This window comes from Symphodus melops (genome assembly GCF_947650265.1).
Source record: "Symphodus melops genome assembly, chromosome: 1".
NCBI lineage: Eukaryota > Metazoa > Chordata > Actinopteri > Labriformes > Labridae > Symphodus > Symphodus melops.
In genome coordinates, this window is record NC_136691.1 from 5309044 (window position 1) to 5327809 (window position 18766).

At 42.6% G+C, this 18766-nt stretch overlaps 1 protein-coding gene across 3 annotated transcripts in view; it reads left to right on the forward strand.

Moving 5' to 3' along the window:
• Positions 1 to 18766, forward strand: part of ryr3 (ryanodine receptor 3) — a 115614-nt gene that overhangs the window by 73248 nt on the left and 23600 nt on the right. For all 3 annotated transcript variants that reach the window (XM_079361153.1, XM_079361154.1, XM_079361155.1), the window contains 30 exons: positions 417 to 537; positions 1118 to 1287; positions 2825 to 3045; positions 3940 to 4030; positions 4663 to 4803; positions 5339 to 5502; positions 6150 to 6228; positions 6452 to 6541; positions 7223 to 7366; positions 7832 to 7894; positions 7978 to 8053; positions 8144 to 8267; positions 8892 to 9007; positions 9096 to 9163; positions 9256 to 9377; positions 9552 to 9601; positions 9684 to 9744; positions 9842 to 10080; positions 10750 to 10831; positions 11775 to 11905; positions 12927 to 13045; positions 13417 to 13615; positions 13903 to 13997; positions 14694 to 14839; positions 15039 to 15126; positions 15265 to 15357; positions 16335 to 16502; positions 17319 to 17378; positions 17500 to 17634; positions 18221 to 18333. In XM_079361153.1, the coding sequence (XP_079217279.1) occupies positions 417 to 537; positions 1118 to 1287; positions 2825 to 3045; positions 3940 to 4030; positions 4663 to 4803; positions 5339 to 5502; positions 6150 to 6228; positions 6452 to 6541; positions 7223 to 7366; positions 7832 to 7894; positions 7978 to 8053; positions 8144 to 8267; positions 8892 to 9007; positions 9096 to 9163; positions 9256 to 9377; positions 9552 to 9601; positions 9684 to 9744; positions 9842 to 10080; positions 10750 to 10831; positions 11775 to 11905; positions 12927 to 13045; positions 13417 to 13615; positions 13903 to 13997; positions 14694 to 14839; positions 15039 to 15126; positions 15265 to 15357; positions 16335 to 16502; positions 17319 to 17378; positions 17500 to 17634; positions 18221 to 18333 (3569 nt within the window). The remainder of the gene's footprint in view (positions 1 to 416; positions 538 to 1117; positions 1288 to 2824; positions 3046 to 3939; positions 4031 to 4662; positions 4804 to 5338; positions 5503 to 6149; positions 6229 to 6451; positions 6542 to 7222; positions 7367 to 7831; positions 7895 to 7977; positions 8054 to 8143; positions 8268 to 8891; positions 9008 to 9095; positions 9164 to 9255; positions 9378 to 9551; positions 9602 to 9683; positions 9745 to 9841; positions 10081 to 10749; positions 10832 to 11774; positions 11906 to 12926; positions 13046 to 13416; positions 13616 to 13902; positions 13998 to 14693; positions 14840 to 15038; positions 15127 to 15264; positions 15358 to 16334; positions 16503 to 17318; positions 17379 to 17499; positions 17635 to 18220; positions 18334 to 18766) is intronic.

An 18766-nucleotide genomic window follows, 5' to 3' on the forward strand; every position in this document is an offset into this window, starting at 1 on the left:
GCCAACGTCTTATAAACCTGTATTAGAAACTGACACATGTGCCTTCATTACCGCAGGTGCAAAAGCCACCATCAATGCTCGTGACCTGAAGTGATTAATAAACCCATTCATTGTGTATTGAAAGCTGAGTGTACAGCATGTTGTGCTGGGAGCGACTCGGACCAGTCTGTGTGACCTTTTCACCTCTTTTTTTTTTTTTTTCCTCACAAGGTCGTAATCGTGCGTTTACAGAAAACAGGGGTTTCTTGTTCCGTAAATAAACATAAATAATAAATAAGGATCCTGTTTGTACACGTGTACTGTATATCTCAGCCTGTGTGTGTCGCATGATTTCAGTAAATCCTCTTCAACAACAGACTTCATGGCAAACTCAATCAAAAGGTGATTCAAGTGTTCCCTGTTTGGATGTCTTCCAGCTTATCAATGCAGGTAAAGGCGAGGCTCTGCGTATCAGAGCCATCCTGCGCTCCCTGGTTCCAACGACTGACCTGGTGGGAATCATCAGCATTCCTCTCAAAATGCCCGTGATTAATAAAGGTAAGTTTGTGACTGCTGCTTTTTTCAGGCTACATTCACGCAGGTTGTAAAAGCACGAGAAATGACAGAAAAACAGGAAGTGAAGTGTACTGCGTAGTTTACGGATGGTCTGTTGCGCACAGTGAGTCGAAGAGTCACATCAAAAAGACTCCGATCATTTCAGATCTTTGTGGTTTGACATTCACTTCTGTCTCCCTGCTGGAGGTTCGTCAGCTCAAGTGTCATACTTCTCTCTGTGTTGTGTTTTTGCCCTTCTGCTGTTTTGAACACCTTTGAAGTTGTACTTTAGCGACTCATTTTTTAAACCTTAAATGTTCTAATGACAGCTCAGTCTTAACCATTTTAATCTTTACATGACTGCTCACAAGTTACATTTTCTTGCCTGTGTTTTAAGGTTGAACTTGGGCTGCTCATCGTTTCTCTTTTCCCTCCATTTTTCTGGATTCTGCATGTCTCTGCTTTGAATTGTTTAGTTTCTTCCCGTTTCAAAACTTTACTGAATGTTTCATTCACCTCTGCACTACATTAATAGCACATCACCCCCCCCCCCCCCATCCCCTTCAATGTGTTTAACCTTCAGATGGGACGGTGACAGAGCCAGACATGTCGGCCTCTTTCTGTCCGGACCACAAGGCCCCCATGGTGCTCTTCCTGGACCGAGTCTACGGCATCGAGGACCAGAGCTTCCTGCTCCAGATGTTGGAGGTCGGCTTCCTGCCTGACCTGCGAGCCTCTGCGTCTCTGGACACGGTGAGAGAGGGCAAAACCCAAATAACTTTCATCACATATCCAGAGAAAAAGAATTCACCTTCAGGCGCTTCGTTTCCACACGCGAGCTCCAAACGTTGAAGTCTGCATGTCCTGAATCAACACTTTTCGCTTAAATACAATCACATGTTTGTTTTTTTAAACTGTCAGTGAACTCAGTCAAAGTACATTTGGATTTGCAGATTGCTCATTAGAAAATCTCAGCAAACATCGGCACTGATGCTCAGGACTAAAACAATCCGAGCAGTCTGGTCATAACGCCCTCTGAGTTTGCGGAAACGTTATTGTGATGGTTGGCAAAGTCATTGAGTGAGAATCATTAAACATCTGCTTCTCCTCATCAGGCTGAGCAGTTTGTTCAGCGTTCAAATGATCTTTTCATTTTGTCTTTCACTGCATTAAAATGCAGTTTTTAACTGTCTTCCCCGTTTATAAACAATCGTGTTCAAATTCAGGCCGCGGCATAATTTCTAATTGTGTCTTAGTTCTTCGTCATGATGCTAACACATAATGGAGGTAACCTCTAAGCAGCTAGCAGCAGTAGTTTTATGATTGCTGTCTGTTTATCTGAAGGAGGGATGTATGTATGGTAACAAAATAAAATCACCTGTGTGCTTAGATAGAAGAAGCTAAGTTAGGGTCTAAGCATGTCTGCAGCCTGTCACCCTGCAGCTGTGTCATTGGTCGAAGGTCATTAATGAATGTGGCCTAAATGATCAGCAGTCTAAGGTGGTGTGACGCCTGTCTCTCATCGACATACTGCACATGTGAGTGAATGGAAGAGGATGCTTTGGTGCCTGGACTTTAAAAAATACACACATACTGTATATTTAGGGATATGGTCTGTTTTCTTGTTATCGTTGTGCTCGGTTGCTGCTTTTAGTTAAAGAAGTGAATAAACCCATCAGACAGACTCACAGCATATCACAGTGACATTTATGCAACACAAATAGTATATATCTGTACATATATATCTGATATCTGACGTCTTAGGTACCCGTATTTTGAGGCTTGTTATGCCTTTACAGTATTTCGGTCAGATTCAAACCCAGGCCGCCTGCTTGTGAGGACTGCAGCCTCAGTACATGGGCCAGGCACTAACCACTGGGTGACTGGCGCCCCACTCTGGTTTTTTTTTTAACCATTAGAAGCATTAAAGAATTATTTTTCTTTTGAGTGGGAAGTGTTTCACTGACTTCTGTAACGGAGCACACGGGCTGGTTGTGTTCATTCTACATCTTTAAGTCGCCCTGGTGTGTGTCACATTGTTTTCCAACTACTGCTTCATTTACAACCACAGCCTTGCCACCCGTTAGCTAGAAACAGTCACTTACATATCAGAGCTGAAGAAACATTTTGAAGCCAGTGCCCTTTTCAAACCTGGCTGAATTATTAAAACAATTCCCAGCTGTGACTTCAGATTTTCTTCCGCTCCACCTTTCTTTGCCTGGAGCCTTTTTTTTTTTCACTCCGACTTTCTCTGAATATGGACTTGTGTGTGTTGTTTTCTCTCCCTCAGGAGGTGTTGAGCACCACTGAGACGGCGCTGGCCATGAACAGGTACATCGGCTCAGCCCTGCTGCCTCTGCTGACCCGCTGTGCGGCTCTGTTTGCTGGTACTGAGCACTACGCACAGCTGATTGACTCCACGCTGCAGACCATCTACCGGCTGTCCAAAGGCCGCTCGCTCACAAAAGCCCAAAGGGACTCCATCGAGGAGTGTCTGCTGGCCATCTGCAAGTACGTTCTGCAACACGTTAGCTCTTTAAATGATGCTGCTGTCAAACAGCTCGTCTAAGTCAAAGTGCAGTACGTAATATACCGCCCTAATTTCACTTTAGTACTTTCACCAAAAAACACAATCTGCAGGATTCAAAGACACTGGAGGAGGGGAACGTTGGTTCTCTGAACTCTAATAATCTGATAGGTGCAGAGCCCCTTAAGTCGAGTAAGGGGATTAGCTTGTTGAACAAGTTCTTATCTTCTGAACACAAGATGATTATCTTGTAGGGATACGATATGAAAAAGGGCATCATGGGACTCTGAGTGCTCTGTAGATCGTCATCTCTTTGCATTTACACACTGAAAGCAGGGACACGTTGTAAAGGAGTTCATACTCACTACTTCCACTGTAATGTGTATTTATTTTGTCTTTTAAAATACGCTGACACTTTAGTTTAGTATGGAATGTAAATGAGTGTGAGGATGGTAAACAGTAACACTGCCTGTCGAACTGTTTGAACTTTGGACACATCGTCAGCCAAATCGAACTTCATCAGCGGCCAACTTCTTAATCATCATTATTTTAAACGTCTCTGATAAGAGTTTGAGCTCGATCGATTACTGGATGTAATGCAGCACGGTGCATGCATTATGTGTTCACTACATGCATACGATCGAACCTTACAGAGCAGCTTCTTTCACACAAAGCAGCGTGTCACCTCCGTTTGATAAGAAGATCTGTCATCTTCATGGACTCAGGAGATTTAATAAAAAAAGAGCATGATATCAGATGATGTTAGATGTGTGAAAGATGAGGTAGATGATCATGTGACAAGGGGAAATACATAAAAAATAAGCAAGTCAGTCTCTAATCAAAGAAAGTCAGATGTAAATTCTCTCTGTCGTTCACAGGCACCTGCGTCCCTCCATGATGCAGCAGCTGCTCAGACGGCTGGTGTTCGACGTTCCCATGCTCACTGAATACTGCAAGATACCTATCCGGGTGAGTTGTGCAGGATGATGTCATCACGGTTTTCACTGTGTTTTAATGAAAACAAGCACAAAGAGGCAGGCTTTGATTAACAATCCATTCATCCCTGCTGTGAGGTGTCCTTCAGTATTATGGAGTGGAATAGATGAAGACAGGTTCTTTTTTTTTCTTTTTTTTGAAAGATATATAATTATAGATATGATCTATTTAGACAAGTTTAAAGTCTGAAGCATGGCGCTTCACCATGTATTTTTTTTTTGGGGGGGGGTGAATTGATTCTTTGAATGTTATGGTGTGAAATGGACCTGGGTAAACATGCAAAATGTCTTTTTTGTAAAAAAATATTCGTATTTCAAAATGAGTCTTTAGGGTTTTTTTCTTCCTTTTTTTAAAGATTTTTTTTTTTTGGTGGGGGGGGGCTTTTTTAAGCCTTTTTATGCCTTTTTTTAATTTATTTTCTTTAGACAGGATAGTGGCTAGAGTCAGAAATCAGGGGAAGAGAGTGAGTGGTGAATGACATGAAAGGTGCCACAGGTCAGACTCGGGCCGCCCACCCGACAACATACAAGCGTGTGACATCGATCTTGTCCTACATTTATAATAAATACAATGTTGTCATGTTGTCTTGTTTCTTGGTTGTCTAGCTGCTGACCAACCACTATGAGCAGAACTGGAAGTACTACTGCCTCCCCTCTGGGATGGGCAGCTTTGGCATCGCGTCTGAAGAGGAGCTCCTCCTCACCAAGAAACTCTTCTGGGGAATCTTTGACTCCCTTTCTCATAAGGTAAAAGCACAACCTGTGTTTCAGAGAATATTAGGTGAGACGAGCAGATGAAAATACATCTTTGGTTTTTTGTTTTTTAATCTATTTTTCTTCTTTTTTTTTATCTGGGATTAAATCAGAATTCTCAAAAGGCAAAGCAATATTTTTTTTTAATTCTTTTGGCATTGTTAGCTTCTATCTGTTATTTTTCAGAAAATATGGAGTTTCCAACACCTGCATGCTGTCCTCATGAGAGAGACGTTCTTAGCAGTCAGAGGTAGTGAAGTGAAAGCTCAATGAAGTACTTTTGAGCAGGGCAGCTGAGGCGAAGCCGAAACAGATGAATCATTTATCAGCCTGTGACAGGCCATCGCTCGGTGCAGACTTCCCCAGCTCTCTGTCTTTCATGTTTCCTCTTCTCTTGTTCTTACTCTGACTCTGTTCGCCTCTGTCTGTCCGTCTAACATCCGAACAGAGATGTGTTTATGGCTGAAAAACACGGGGAGAGACACCGTTTGTCACATGTCCCTTCTGCTGTGTCTTGTCTCTTCGGTAGAAGTATGACGCTGAACTTTTCAAAATGGCCATGTCATGTCTGTGTGCCATCGCCGGAGCTCTGCCTCCTGACTTTGTGGATGCCAGTCTTGGAGCGACACTGGAGAAACAGGCCTCAGTGGACGCACAGGGCAACTTTGATCCCAAACCCATCAACACTGCCAAGTGAGTGGTCTGAAAATACACTTACTAGCCCGGTTGTTGTCAGGGAAATAAAAACCCCACAATGTTGAATCAGATCTAAATCCTCAATCTGATCTACAATCAGATCCATAAAGCCAGAAATCAAATGTGTGTGAGTTCCTCGTGTGTTTGTCTACAAATCAAAACAACTAGAGCAGGGGTCTAAAACATTTCTTCACCTGAGGGCTTGAACAAATGAAAGTAGCTAAGAGCTAATCACACAGCACACATCAGCTGACTTAAGCTTCTGTTTGTACGAGTGTGAAACTGCAATAAGCCAATGCTCATCAATAATCTTAACTTCACATCAAAGTCCAAGAAACAAAAGACATTTTACACTTCTTATTGTGCCACATAGTCAGCTGTGTTTCTGACAATTCACATCAACGAAGAAAACATTACTACTTCACACTTGTTTTAATGGGCCAAATAAATGAATAGTGGGAAGAGGTGCATTTACTGTCGTCAGATTTGTATATTTATTTTTTACACAACCTTCAGGCGAGCTACTAAAAACCTGCCCGCTCCTGAGCGACCTGTTGGAGACTTCCTGAAACTAAAGCACAAGTGTTTGTGAGATGTCTTTTGAAATGACGAATGTTTAAAAAGAAAATCTCTCCACTTTCTAGCATCTCCCTTCCTGAAAAACTTGAGTACATTGCCAACAAATATGCAGAGCATTCCCATGACAAGTGGTCCTCAGAGAAGGTCAGTCCGTGTCCTTGGTCGTATCAGTGTTCCTCCTGTTTTCTTCTCACATTGAATCTACGAAATTTTTACCATTGATAGTTGACTAATCATCATTCCTATTTTAATTCCATACATTTTTTTTTATGAATAGCATGTTACAGTAGATAACTGTTTTGTACTGCTGGGCTCTCAACCATAGATCTGTCGTATATGAAAGCTTTACACTGAACGGTTATTGCAGGTGTCAGCAGGATGGAAACATGGAGACAGTATGGATGACCAGGCCAAATCTCATCCTCTGCTGAAGCCTTATAAATCTCTGAGCGAGAAGGTACACAAACACGCTTACACACACAAAGTGCAAGTCTTGGCCTGAGATCTTTTGAGATTTATTTGTTAACAGGATGCGCTGTGAAGACAGAAAGAATGCTGATGGCATTAAAGGCCAAAGCAAGAGTTCCACGAAAACCATAAATCAATGTGTGCAAACTTTAAAACATGACTTCAGAGGAAGAAATGGTATGAAATGTGTTTATGTTTGCCTTGTCAAAGTGTGTTTAAAGAAATTTAAATGTAACAACCCCATTAAATTAAAGCGTTAAAAGTCCATTCATACAGTCAGAGTTAATCTGTGAAAGTTAGACTTTGAACCTTTTTTGAGAACCAGAGCTTGACGGGGGAGACTGCCTGTCCCACGTCCGACTGACAGCACTCCTCCTGGGGCTTCTTTCTCACATTTTCCCCCTCTTCATTCCTGGATGAGTACATTTTCAGAACCAGAGCTTGGAACCTCAAACCTTCCAAATATTAAAGCTCCATGATTTCTTCATTCCTATTATTCAATTAGTAATAAAACAACATTTCAACCTTATCCTAGGAATAACCATCCTTTAGTAAATTAAACAAGTAGGATATCTGTCTGCCTGGTGTAACATTTTAATCTGCTGGGGAGCTGTGTAGGAACTTTTGAGCATATAGTGACTGTTCACTGTCACGTGTGTTTGGTGTGTAGGAGAGAGAAACGTACCGCTGGCCAGTGAAGGAGTCGTTGAAGAGTATGCTGGCGATGGGCTGGAACATTGAGAGGACCAAGGAGGGCGAAGCCATGTTCCAACAACGAGAGAGTGAAAAGCAAAGAAAAGTATCGGATTCTCAGGTAAAAGCCCCACGTCTCCCTCTCTTGTTGTATATCACAGGACTTTGAATCACAATTTCTTCAACAGTGACAGTGAAGTATCTTACTGCGGGCCATCATTCCCCAAATCCTCCCTGTTCTGCCCTCTGTGTTAACTATCCTCAGGTCTGTGTTTAGCAGATAATTTATTATGAGCCCACATTAAACCATGAGACAGGAGCAGCACTCCTTTGACCTGCAGTGATCGTAAATACAAAGCTAATGGCTTCTATCATTAATATGTTGACGTTCATCTATCACAGAGATGCATTTTAATTTGTACATGTTATTCCAGTTAATGGACGACAATAAATCTTGACAACATTAAATGCTGACGCTGCATTTTAACAATGAAGGAGAAAGGAAATATTGTGGAATAACTGTGCTGTGTTCATCTCTATAATATTTATATTGAAGGTGTTGAATATGCTCTTTCTGACTTTGTAGGTCAATGGATTCAGTCCTGCTCCGATGGACTTGCATAATGTAACTTTGTCTCGAGAGTTACAGGTTGGTTTTTATTGGACTCTCATTATTTATAAGCTGGTTTTTACTTTACTAGCACCTGCTTGATAAGATGTGCGTCTGTGCAGGGCATGGTGGAGGTGGTTGCAGAAAATTACCACAACATCTGGGCCAAGAAGAAGAAAACTGAACTTGTTAGCAAAGGTATGTAAAGTGAAAAAAAACAAACAAACACTTTGTCTTATTCTTGGAGGAACAGACAGTCGAGCTTCTGCCCTCTGAATGATTTACCAGGAGGAGGGAGCCACCCGCTGCTGGTACCCTATGACACCCTGACAGCTAAAGAGAAGTACAGAGACCGAGAGAAGGCCCAGGAGCTCTTCAAGTTTCTGCAGATCAGTGGCTACGTCATCACAAGGTAAACCCTCTCTACTGCGAAGTGAAAGTGAGCATTTTAGCCCCTTCTGCAGTGTCGGGCGAAATCGCGTCTCCACAGACGGAATTGCAACAAATTTTTCATTAAAAAAAAAAAACATGAATACAGCACTTTATTGTTCAACAGAGACAAGATAAGAGACATGATAAAGGGAGCAGTTTTTAAGAAGAAGAATAAAGGCTGACCGTACATGTGCAGGTCATTAGGCTTTGCAGATTGTTGTAGTCCATCGATGATGAGAGAAGAGCTGTGAGCGTGTATTCAGACACGTTGGCATCAAATCTACCAAATCCTCTCTCTTTGGATCTTCACTATGATGCACCGCACAATAAAACACTCATTTTAACCACAACTTTTTAAAACATTTTGTTGATTATTTTCTTCTTATGAGTTTTTTTTGTCTTCACATGTTTGAAATAAAACAATAAATAAAAAATAACTTCGAAGAGAATAGACTTGACAATTGTTCATGTGTCAGATGTTGTCAGAGATGTTGTTCAGCTAGACGTTTAATCAATCAACATCCTGAAATAGTGGTAACTTCAAAGTGAAATCGGCTTGTCTCTCTGGAGAAATCAGTTTGTTTCGGATCCTTTCCTTTGACAGAGGTCTGAAGGACATCGAGCAGGAATCATCGTCCATGGAGAAGCGTTTTTCCTACAAGTTCCTCAAGAGGCTGCTGAAGTACGTCGACTCTGCTCAGGAGTTCATCGCTCATCTTGGTGAGTTTGCACTTTTGAGCACTCAACACTTCAACACTTATTCAAATCGCTTCCTTTGTGAGGAATTGCTTTTCTGTTGTTAATCCAGAGGCCATGGCCACCAGCGGGAAGACAGACAAATCCCCTCATGACCAGGAAATCAAGTTCTTCGCCAAGGTTGAGAAGTCCTCTAACTCCTCCTGAAACACTGATGGCTTTTAAACTGCTCAGTATGGTTTTGCTTTAACGGCGTAATTTCTTCTCCCCAGGTGCTGCTTCCTCTGGTCGATCAAACCTTTAAGAACCACTGTCTCTACTTCCTTTCTACGCCCAGCAGGAACCTAAGCATCTGTGGCTGTGCGTCCAGCAAAGAGAAGGAGATGGTCACCAGGTAATGAGGGGAAGCAAGTTCAGAATGTGGAGGTTTTTTTTTCTTACATGTGAAATCCTTTTGAAACCCTGCTTTTTTCCTCTTATTTCTTTGCTTACTTTTTCTTCCCAGTTCAGCCTTGTTCTCTGTAAAGCTTTTTTCTCCACTTCTCGTCTTACCCTCTTTGTTTTCCAGCCTGTTCTGTAAGCTGGCAGCTCTTGTCAGACACAGGATTTCTCTCTTTGGTAAGGCGGGCATTGCCTCTGTCTGTCGGTTTGTAGCTGTAACTCTCTTTCCACTTCTACAGTATTGATTCCTTTCTTACAGGTAGTGATTCTGCCATCATGGTGAGCTGTCTGCACGTCCTCACAAACACTCTGGACACCAGGTAAGCACAAAGTGCGGTCGGTAAATGCACCAGTTAATTTGACGATCCCGTCCCGTTCGTGCACGTCAGCGGCTGCGCTCTCTCGACTCTCTCTCAGGACCGTGATGAAGTCGGGCTCGGAGCTGGTCAAAGCCGGAGTTCGGACCTTCTTTGAGAACGCTGCGGAGGACCTGGAGAAGCTGCTGGAGATGCTGAAACTGGGGAAGTTCATGCAGTCGCGCGCTCAGATGAAGAGCGTCAGCCAGAGCATCAACTATGTGACTGTGGCTCTGGTACCCATCCTCACCGCCCTGTTTGAGCACATCAGGAACAATGATTTCGGAGTCGACCTACTGTGTAAGTTTAAGTTTACGTACCAACTCTTTTCTGCATTTCTCTCTTTATTTGTAGAACTTTTATGGTGGTATGCTCCCTGATACCTCAGTTCAAACATATTTGGGTCTGCAGTGATTTGAGCACATATTCTTAACTTTGACAAGCCAAATAGATATTCATGGATAATATGAGACCTCAGCCTTCTTGTGCAAATATGATCTCTAAAGCTGGAGCTGAGGCGGGTTTTAATTATGTCAGCCACACGCCTAACTATGGATAACACATGAGCCATTTTAAAATAAAAATACCTGTACCGTGTGTGTGTGACAATAACTGATCAGACCTGTTTGGTTTTTTTGTACCAGGCTGTAAATATGTTAATTTATATTGTGAAAATAACTTTTTTTGCTTGGTTCTGTGTGACTGAGCCAGACTCATACGGACACTGCAGAGTTTTTCACTTCTGCATTTGGTTTAATTTTTGCAAGACCAGAGGTTGCTGCTTGGTCACCACCTTTGTTAAGAAGAGACTAATGGTCTGCTATAATTAGAGTTATACAAGTCTTTAGAGTTCCATAATGCATATAAACCCTACATTTGACAGCAGAAATGCTTTCTTTAAATAATTAAAACTCAGTTATCGTTATCAAAGATATGTGTCTGATGGATCCATGTTTTTCTTTGTCTCAGTGAATGATGTGCAGCTCTCCTGCTATCGAATCCTCACCTGTTTCTACTCTCTGGGGACAGGGAAGAACGTCTTTGTGGAGAGGTGAGAGGTCAAACTTTGTTTGACTGAAGGCAGCTTGAGCAGCTCTGTTTACGTGAACGTTGAACATGAAAGCGTCTCATCACGTTTATTATTAACGTCCTTCAGTCAGAAGGAAGTGTAAGAAAGCCTTCTATGAACTACACTGTGCAGTCAGTGTTAATGAAGACTGCTGTCACGTTCATGACAGACGGTTTGGACTCAGGACCAGCAGGAGGAGTCACACGCCGTCCTGCTGTGCCCTTACTAAAACTATTTCAAGGTTCAAGGTTCAAGGTTCAAGGTTTACTTTATTGTCAATTCCAAAATATGTCAGACATAAGTGAAATTGAAATTACGTTTCCCCCTCCCCAATGCAATGTAGATAAAATAAAGTACGGTAAAATATGAAATGAAATGAGGAAAAAAAGATAAATAATATTTACACTAATAAAATCTAAATGTGCAATCAGAACAAAGTTAAATAAAATAGAATCTAAGACATATACTATGATAGGTTTGTCACAGTTTATGTGACGCACTCTTTGTTACAAATTTCACATCTGAGTTTTGGAGTGAAGCCAGACGAGATAAAAGTCAGATTTTATGATTTAAAAAAAAAAAAGGATCACAGTAAAATGACTTCCTGGTCCCCGGGAGAGGACGTAACAGAAACAGGTTGTGCTGTGAAATGTCTTTCATTAAAAGCACAATTCTGCTGCTGCCTTGTTCCCTGGTGGGCTGTTAAATGACCAGAGAAACAGACAGGTTATTTTACAGCTTGAGTTGGACCAAGCTGTTGAAAAAGTTTGACTTGAAGGTTGAACTGAGAGTCGGATTACGTGTCAAAAGATAACTTTTCATATTTCAGTAACGCTGACATGTTTGGAGAGACTCATTGAAGGCTTTCCCTCATGTCGCATGCTTTATGCTGATGAGCACCTTTTCTGTCCTTGCTGATCTGCAGACACCTTCCTGCACTGGGGGAGTGCCTGGCCACGCTGGTGGCAGCCATGCCTGTGGCCTTCCTGGAGCCACAGTATAACGCCTACAACCCGCTGTCTGTCTTCAACACCAAGACTCCCCGAGAAAGAGCCAGTGAGTGTCCAGCTGAATCCTGTCTCTGTTATGTTCCTGTGGGCGGACGTTGCTTGCGTGCACACTTCTGACGGGAACATAACGGGGCTGCTGCAGCAGCAGCATCATCAGGTCTAATTCATGAAGCGTAAAGTGCTGAGGATACTCGAGCAAACGAAACAGCCATCACGTTTTGCAGCGTTGTGCAGTTGGCTGAACGTGGAGAGGAGCTGTCAGTAATCCTCTCTCCAGGCTGCGCTCTCTCCTGTGAGAGTTCAAACGTATGCATATATCATGGGAATTGATGGTGAGCGGGCAGAGGAGGGGTCAGCTTATTTTACAGCTTATTATGTCTCACAGACAGCAGTGCGATTAGTTTCACAGTATATAAATCATTTTCTCCCTGCAGGGAGGGGAGCGAGAGCAACTCGTCCATAGAATGACTCTCTTAACCTGTCCTCCATAACCACTCCTGATGGACTGTGTGAAACTTCTGTCTGTAGCTACAGCCCATCACTGTGGCCCTGGATATGATACAGATACATTTGTCTTAACATTCTGTTACATAAAGGAGGTATTGTTGGTCTGATAGATAGATAGATAGATAGATAGATAGATAGATAGATAGATAGATAGATAGATAGATGGATAGATGGATAGATGGATAGATACTTTATTGATCCTGAGGGAAATTCAAGGCATGTCAACGCTTATGAACTCTGATCAGCAGTTCACATCATCTTTCTTCAGGAGATGATAATTCCGCTCTGACTGCACCTTGTTGTTGTGAGTTGGACGATTGTTTTGCTCATTTGCATTGAGAGGGGCCAATGTTGCATAAAGCCTGATTAGAATATATGCAAAAAAAAAGTACCAGAGCACCGAGACGCTGTCTGAGGAGAGCGTCACATCCTGTCATCTGAACTGGACCCGTTCCTGTTTGACCTCTTCAGCGGCTCCAAACACAACACAACCTCTCCGCCGTTCCTTCAGAGCAGTTTGGTTTTAAACTGCTGTCTTTGTGTCTTCTCTCTCTCTCTAGTTCTCAGCATGCCCGACACAGTGGAGGAGATGTGTCCCGAGTTGCCGGAAATTCAAAAACTGCTCAAAGATGTCAACGACGTCTCAGAGTCCGGCGCCCGTTACAGCGACATGCCGCAGGTCTGAGGGGCTCAGGGGACATTTAAACACAGCCGCATTTAATGGTGTGCTATCGAACGGCTTTATGGGCAGCTGAGACTTGAAATGCCTTCACCTATGTGTAGAAAAAAAAAATTATTTTTCTCATGATACGTCTCAATGGAGGTCCCTTTACTTTTTAAAGTAACGCTTCAAATTTAAGAAGGAATTTATTTCACATTGCCTCAAGTGCTCAATACTGTTTTTAAAATCTGATCATGGCCTTCATTTCAACAAGATATATTTTACGTAATGATAGGAATACAAAACACCATCATCATGCATTAATCTGTTAGTAATAAGTAAAAATCAAAGTGTGTGTGTGTGTGTGTGTGTGTGTGTGTGTCCTGCAGGTCATTGAGGTGGTCCTTCCCATGCTGTGTAACTATCTGTCCTACTGGTGGGAGAAAGGCCCGGAGAACTCGCCTCCAGATGCCGACTGCTGCACCATGGTGACCTCTGAACACCTCAGCATCATCCTCGGGAACATCCTCAAGATCCTCAACAACAACCTGGGCATCGACGACGCCCCCTGGATGAAGAGGATCGCAGGTAACGCCATTCCCCAAAAAAAAGAAACACACAACATAACAATGTAGATGAAACACGATCACTAAGAGCTGAAATGCAAAACAAAAAATCCCCCCCCAGTGTCATTATGTCTCATCATTCTAGGACTCAATGGCTGAATCGGCTTTAAACTTTTTTAAAGTTCTTCATAGAGTTCGACAGATGTCTCATTTGTCACCAGAGCCAGTACTCTTCAGGGGAAAGCGTCTTTGTTCTCCAAATCCTGTGGCCTGCGTCCAGAATTCATCTTCCATTGTCTCTGTCTCTAGTCTACTCTCAGCCAATCATCTGCAAAGCTGGAGCGGATCTGCTGAGGACCCACTTCCTCCCCACGCTGGACAAACTGAGGAAGAAGACAGTGAAGGTGAGAGCTTCAGATGTACTGAGCACAAGACTTCATCTTCGGTCATTAAAGTGTCTCTACAGAGCTGTCAGTGATCATCAGAGTTAACTCTGGAACATGATGCTCCTTCGTATCACCTACTGACTGTGAACATATCTGTTCCTGTCTGAGGGAGGATTACAGTGAGGGAGTAATGAACAGTAAATAGGTACTGCATGGTACTGTAACAGCTCCTTCAGTGACAGGCTCCGCCCCCCCGCCGTGTCTGAAGGAGAGATACCGCATCTCCTTTCTTCCTGCTGCAGTCAGACTGTTTAACCAAGCCTGCTCCCTGAAGATCACGAAACACACCCACAAACCGGACCATTCACTCCGACCTCTTGTGCAATAATAATGTTATAAGACGTCATCGCCATCTGATCTCATTTAATTTTTCAATGCAGTAATAATTTATGGGACCACTTGTGCATTAGCATGCATGATAGTTTTCATACTACAAGCACTGTAACAAATGTTTTTTTGTTTTTTTTTAAAACTATTTTTGATGCATATTTTTTTTACATTTTTGATCTAATTTATTTTTGCACTGTGTGATTTTTCGGTCGCGATCCTGCTCGGCCGCTGTAACACTGAATATCTCCGTTTGTGAGAAGAATAAAGGAGATTGTCTTCTCTTGGATCCACTCTTGATTTGATGTTGATGTGCTGCGATCGCAGGTCGTGTCTGAAGAAGAGCTGCTGAAGGCAGACAGTAAAGGGGACAACCAGGAGGCCGAGCTGCTCATCTTGGACGAGTTTGCGGTGCTCTGCAGAGACCTCTACGCCTTCTACCCCATGCTCATCCGCTATGTGGACAACAACAGGTACAGTTAAAGGACAGAGGGATTTTTGGACCATTGTTAAAACTGAAGGAAGTTTTTTTTAATCCTTTGAGCTACATTCAAATACCGTCATGTCCTATTCACTCAGGGGTTTGATTTGGCATTAATTAGCCGGTGGGTTCTGAGGTTGGCACAGATGTAACACAACTTAGTTTGGCGAGTAAACGTTGTGCTCCTCCAGGTCCAGGTGGCTGAAGGAGCCGGACGCTGACTCCACCGAGCTCTTCAGGATGGTGGCTGAGATCTTCATCCTCTGGTGCAAGTCCCACGTACGTCTCAGCTTTCAGTCTCACTCTCATATCACCAGATGAGGATTTTATGACACGGCTGTGGTTGTGAGGATGTTTTTTTTGTTGTTGTTGTTTATTTTCTCAATGAACCTTCTCTCCTTTGTCGTCCGAATCCAGAACTTTAAGCGAGAGGAGCAAAACTTTGTGGTTCAGAATGAGATCAACAATTTGGGCTTCCTGACTGGAGAGAGCCAGACGAAGATGTCCAAGGTAAAGAACACGGCGAAAACAAATACCAAACATGAGTACACAGTTGGAGAACAATTGTAGATTCTACTGAAGACATGGTAAGACGTGTCGTTAAAGCAAACATTGACTGTGTGTGCTTCAGTTCTCTCTGGACTTACATCTCGCTCCACCCTGCTTTTCCTTTTCCCTTTGTCTGCACTTTGGAAAAACACAGCCTGAACGTTTTCCTCCTGCTGCTCACATTCTTTCTGCTGTCTTTCATGACCTCTACTGTTGAAAGAAAAAGTCTTCCTGAGCACTTTTCTTGTGTTTTGAATCCCCTGCCATGTGCTGAAGAGTATTTAGACAAATGCAAATCAAGTGCATCGGTTCAGTCCTCCTAAATTCGGCTCTACACTGAAGACAGTGAAGACGGGTCATATATCTGCATGTTTACCGTGTGTTTCATCATCAGCTGCACCTCCAGCCGTCACTGAGACACTCTGTTGTTTATTTATTTTGGTAAAGTCTCATAGGTAATGAATGTTCAAGCACTTTGCCTCCCTCTGTCGTTTCTTTCTTCAATGCTTAAAAACGTAGAAACACTCGAAATGTAGTTCCAGATTTGGTTGTTGTCAATTATGAGGGCCTTACTTTAAAGATTTTGTAAAATGTAAAACAAATGTAAAATGTACTTTACAACAGCCCTTTACAACACTCCTTTCCGCTAACCAAAGTGCTTTACAACAAAGTAAAATAAGATAAAAGTGTCACCATGCTACTGGGTGTTAAAAGTCATACGGAATAAATAGGTTCTCAGCCTGGATTTAAAAAGGCTTCGTTCAGAAATGAGGCACATTTCAGCTGGAAGCCGATTCCAGAGCCTGGGAGCAGCAACAGACAAAGCTTGGTCACCTCAGTGCTTATATTTTAGAATATAAAAATGAGTAGAGTAGGTAAACCCTGACTGGTTATAGACTGAGCATGTGTCCTCTCTCTCTCTCTCTCTCTCTCTGCAGTCAGGAGGGGACCAGGAGAGGAAACACAAGCGTCGTCGAGGCGAGTATTACTCCATCCAGACCTCTCTGATCGTCGCTGCCTTGAAGAAGATGCTGCCCATCGGCCTCAACATGTGCACCCCAGGGGACCAGGAGCTCATCTCCCTCGCCAAGATACGCTACAGTCTGGTAGGTTTACTGAACAGGACCTCGTACAAAGACTTTTTAAGACTGTTTAACTCACTGAGTATTTACAATTTCTCGTCACTTTTACTGTTCGTGGCCTCTCAAAGAGCAACTTTCTCTTGAATTAAAAAATGTAGAAAAGACTTTTCCTCAAAGCTTCAGGAAGTGTGACGCTTCTAAACTTTTATCTCGGGATCAGTGCTGACATCATTCTCTTATCTCCAGAAAACAAGCTGCGTTATCTCAAAAAGATAATCAACCTGTTATCATTAGAACAGATAGAGGTGTTTCCTCGTTTTGCTTGTGATGGTTATCAGAGATCAGACGTTGAAGGAGCAGCCCTTATTGATGAGACCATGTGGCAGGAGTTTGATTAAAGTTAAAGATAGAAAACACATGCAGAGGTGTTCTTCTTATTGACAGAGAAGATTTAAGATTACTCCCTCGAGTTGTTGCTGAATGTGATGCCATCTGATAACAGGGCGCTCGTTTTAGAATATGTTAAAAAGTACATTTAATCTTAAAGAAGACAATAGTTTATTTATTAGAAATGACCTCGTTTTTTTTAAGAAAACTAGAATTAGAACGAAACATAGAATAATAATGAATTTGTGTGCCAGTCTAAATTGGTCTGAAAATGAATTTAGAAACTTCAAACTCCGTCTTTGATGACGTTTACATGAGCTGTTTATATAGTTATATGTCAAACTTGTTTTATGTATGTAGACCATTGTGCTTTTAACCTGCATGTTTCATTAAGAAGTCAAACTCATATCGTCTTTACGCCGCTCTTCAAGATGTCTGTTCTACTTTTCATAGAAAGACACAGACGATGAGGTGAAGGACCACCTGCGACAGAACCTGCACCTGCAGGACAAGGTAACACTGAGTTCTGTGCAGGGATCATTCCAGCTACAGTTTTAGTAGAAGTCATGCTTTAATGCTGCTGTTGCATGTCTGTTTGTTTGTTTGTTTGTTTGTTTTGATGACTGTGCTGTAGTCTGAAGACCCAGCGGTCCAGTGGCAGCTCAATCTCTACAAGGACGTGGTGGTGAAGAGCGAGGAACCAGCCGACTCGGAGCACACGGTGGAGCGAGTGCAGAGCATCTCTGCTGCAGTCTTCCACCTGGAGCAGGTAAAGTCACTGTTTCACTCTCATGCACAATCCATCCAGAACACGAAGGTCCTCCAACCACATGCTCCTGGAAGTGCCCCAAACTAGGATTAACACTAGGGGTGATCTGTTAATATAAGATCATAAGACCCATTCATTTGACTTGGCTTTTACCTCCAGTTGAGTCTTTTATGCCCAAAGCAGCGTCCACTAGAACTTTTACTGTTGTTTGGTGTTTTTAACTTACTTTGAAATTAGCTTTTAGGATGTTTTGGATGAAATGTATTTTAGCTATTTGGCTGTTATAAATGTGCTCTGTAAATAAAGTTGACTTGAACATGAGCAAATGTGTTACCGCCGATCAGACTTGAAAGTAAATCACAGACATGTCCATCTAGAGGATTATCACAAGTGAAATGAATTAATGAGCTGCTCTTCAGTCATGTACACAGACATTTAAATCAGACAGGAGATCAGGAAAAAAAAAAAATTAAATTAAATTAAATGGTATAGATAATACTTCTCACAGCATTAAATGACACAACACGCAGAACTCTGTCTTTAACTCCAGTGCTGCACATGCTAAGCTCCATTTGTTCTCCAACAGGTGGAGCAGCCTCTGAGAAATAAGAAGTGTGTTTGGCACAAGCTGCTGTCCAAACAGCGTAAGCGTGCTGTGGTGGCTTGTTTCCGCATGGCCCCGCTCTACAATCTCCCCAGGTGAGGCTGCTCACCACCTGTGTGGGAACGATGTCAAGGAGGAAACATTGACATGAAGTATTTAAAAAAAAAGTTGTGTCTCAATCTAACCATACGTAACAAGTCACCAAATTTCCATGGGGAGAAGGGGGGCATTTTTTTTCTTCTTGTTGTGTGGCCATGTGAACCCCTCTTCACCTCCCTAATGACATTCTCTCCTCTGTGTCGTTTTCTTGCATAACACAACCTCATCCTCCCTCAGATACAAAAATAATAATTACTTCCTGAATGGCTATCGGGAGGTTTGGCTGGAAAGGGCGTTCAAAGCCTCCAGCTTTGACCGCCTCTTCTCCCTGCTGACGGTAAAGTGAAACTACGGGGCGAATGCTTCCATCTTTCCAAACCCCTCCCTCCCTTCATCCACCAGGCTGTGGACTGATCTCTGTCGAGCAAC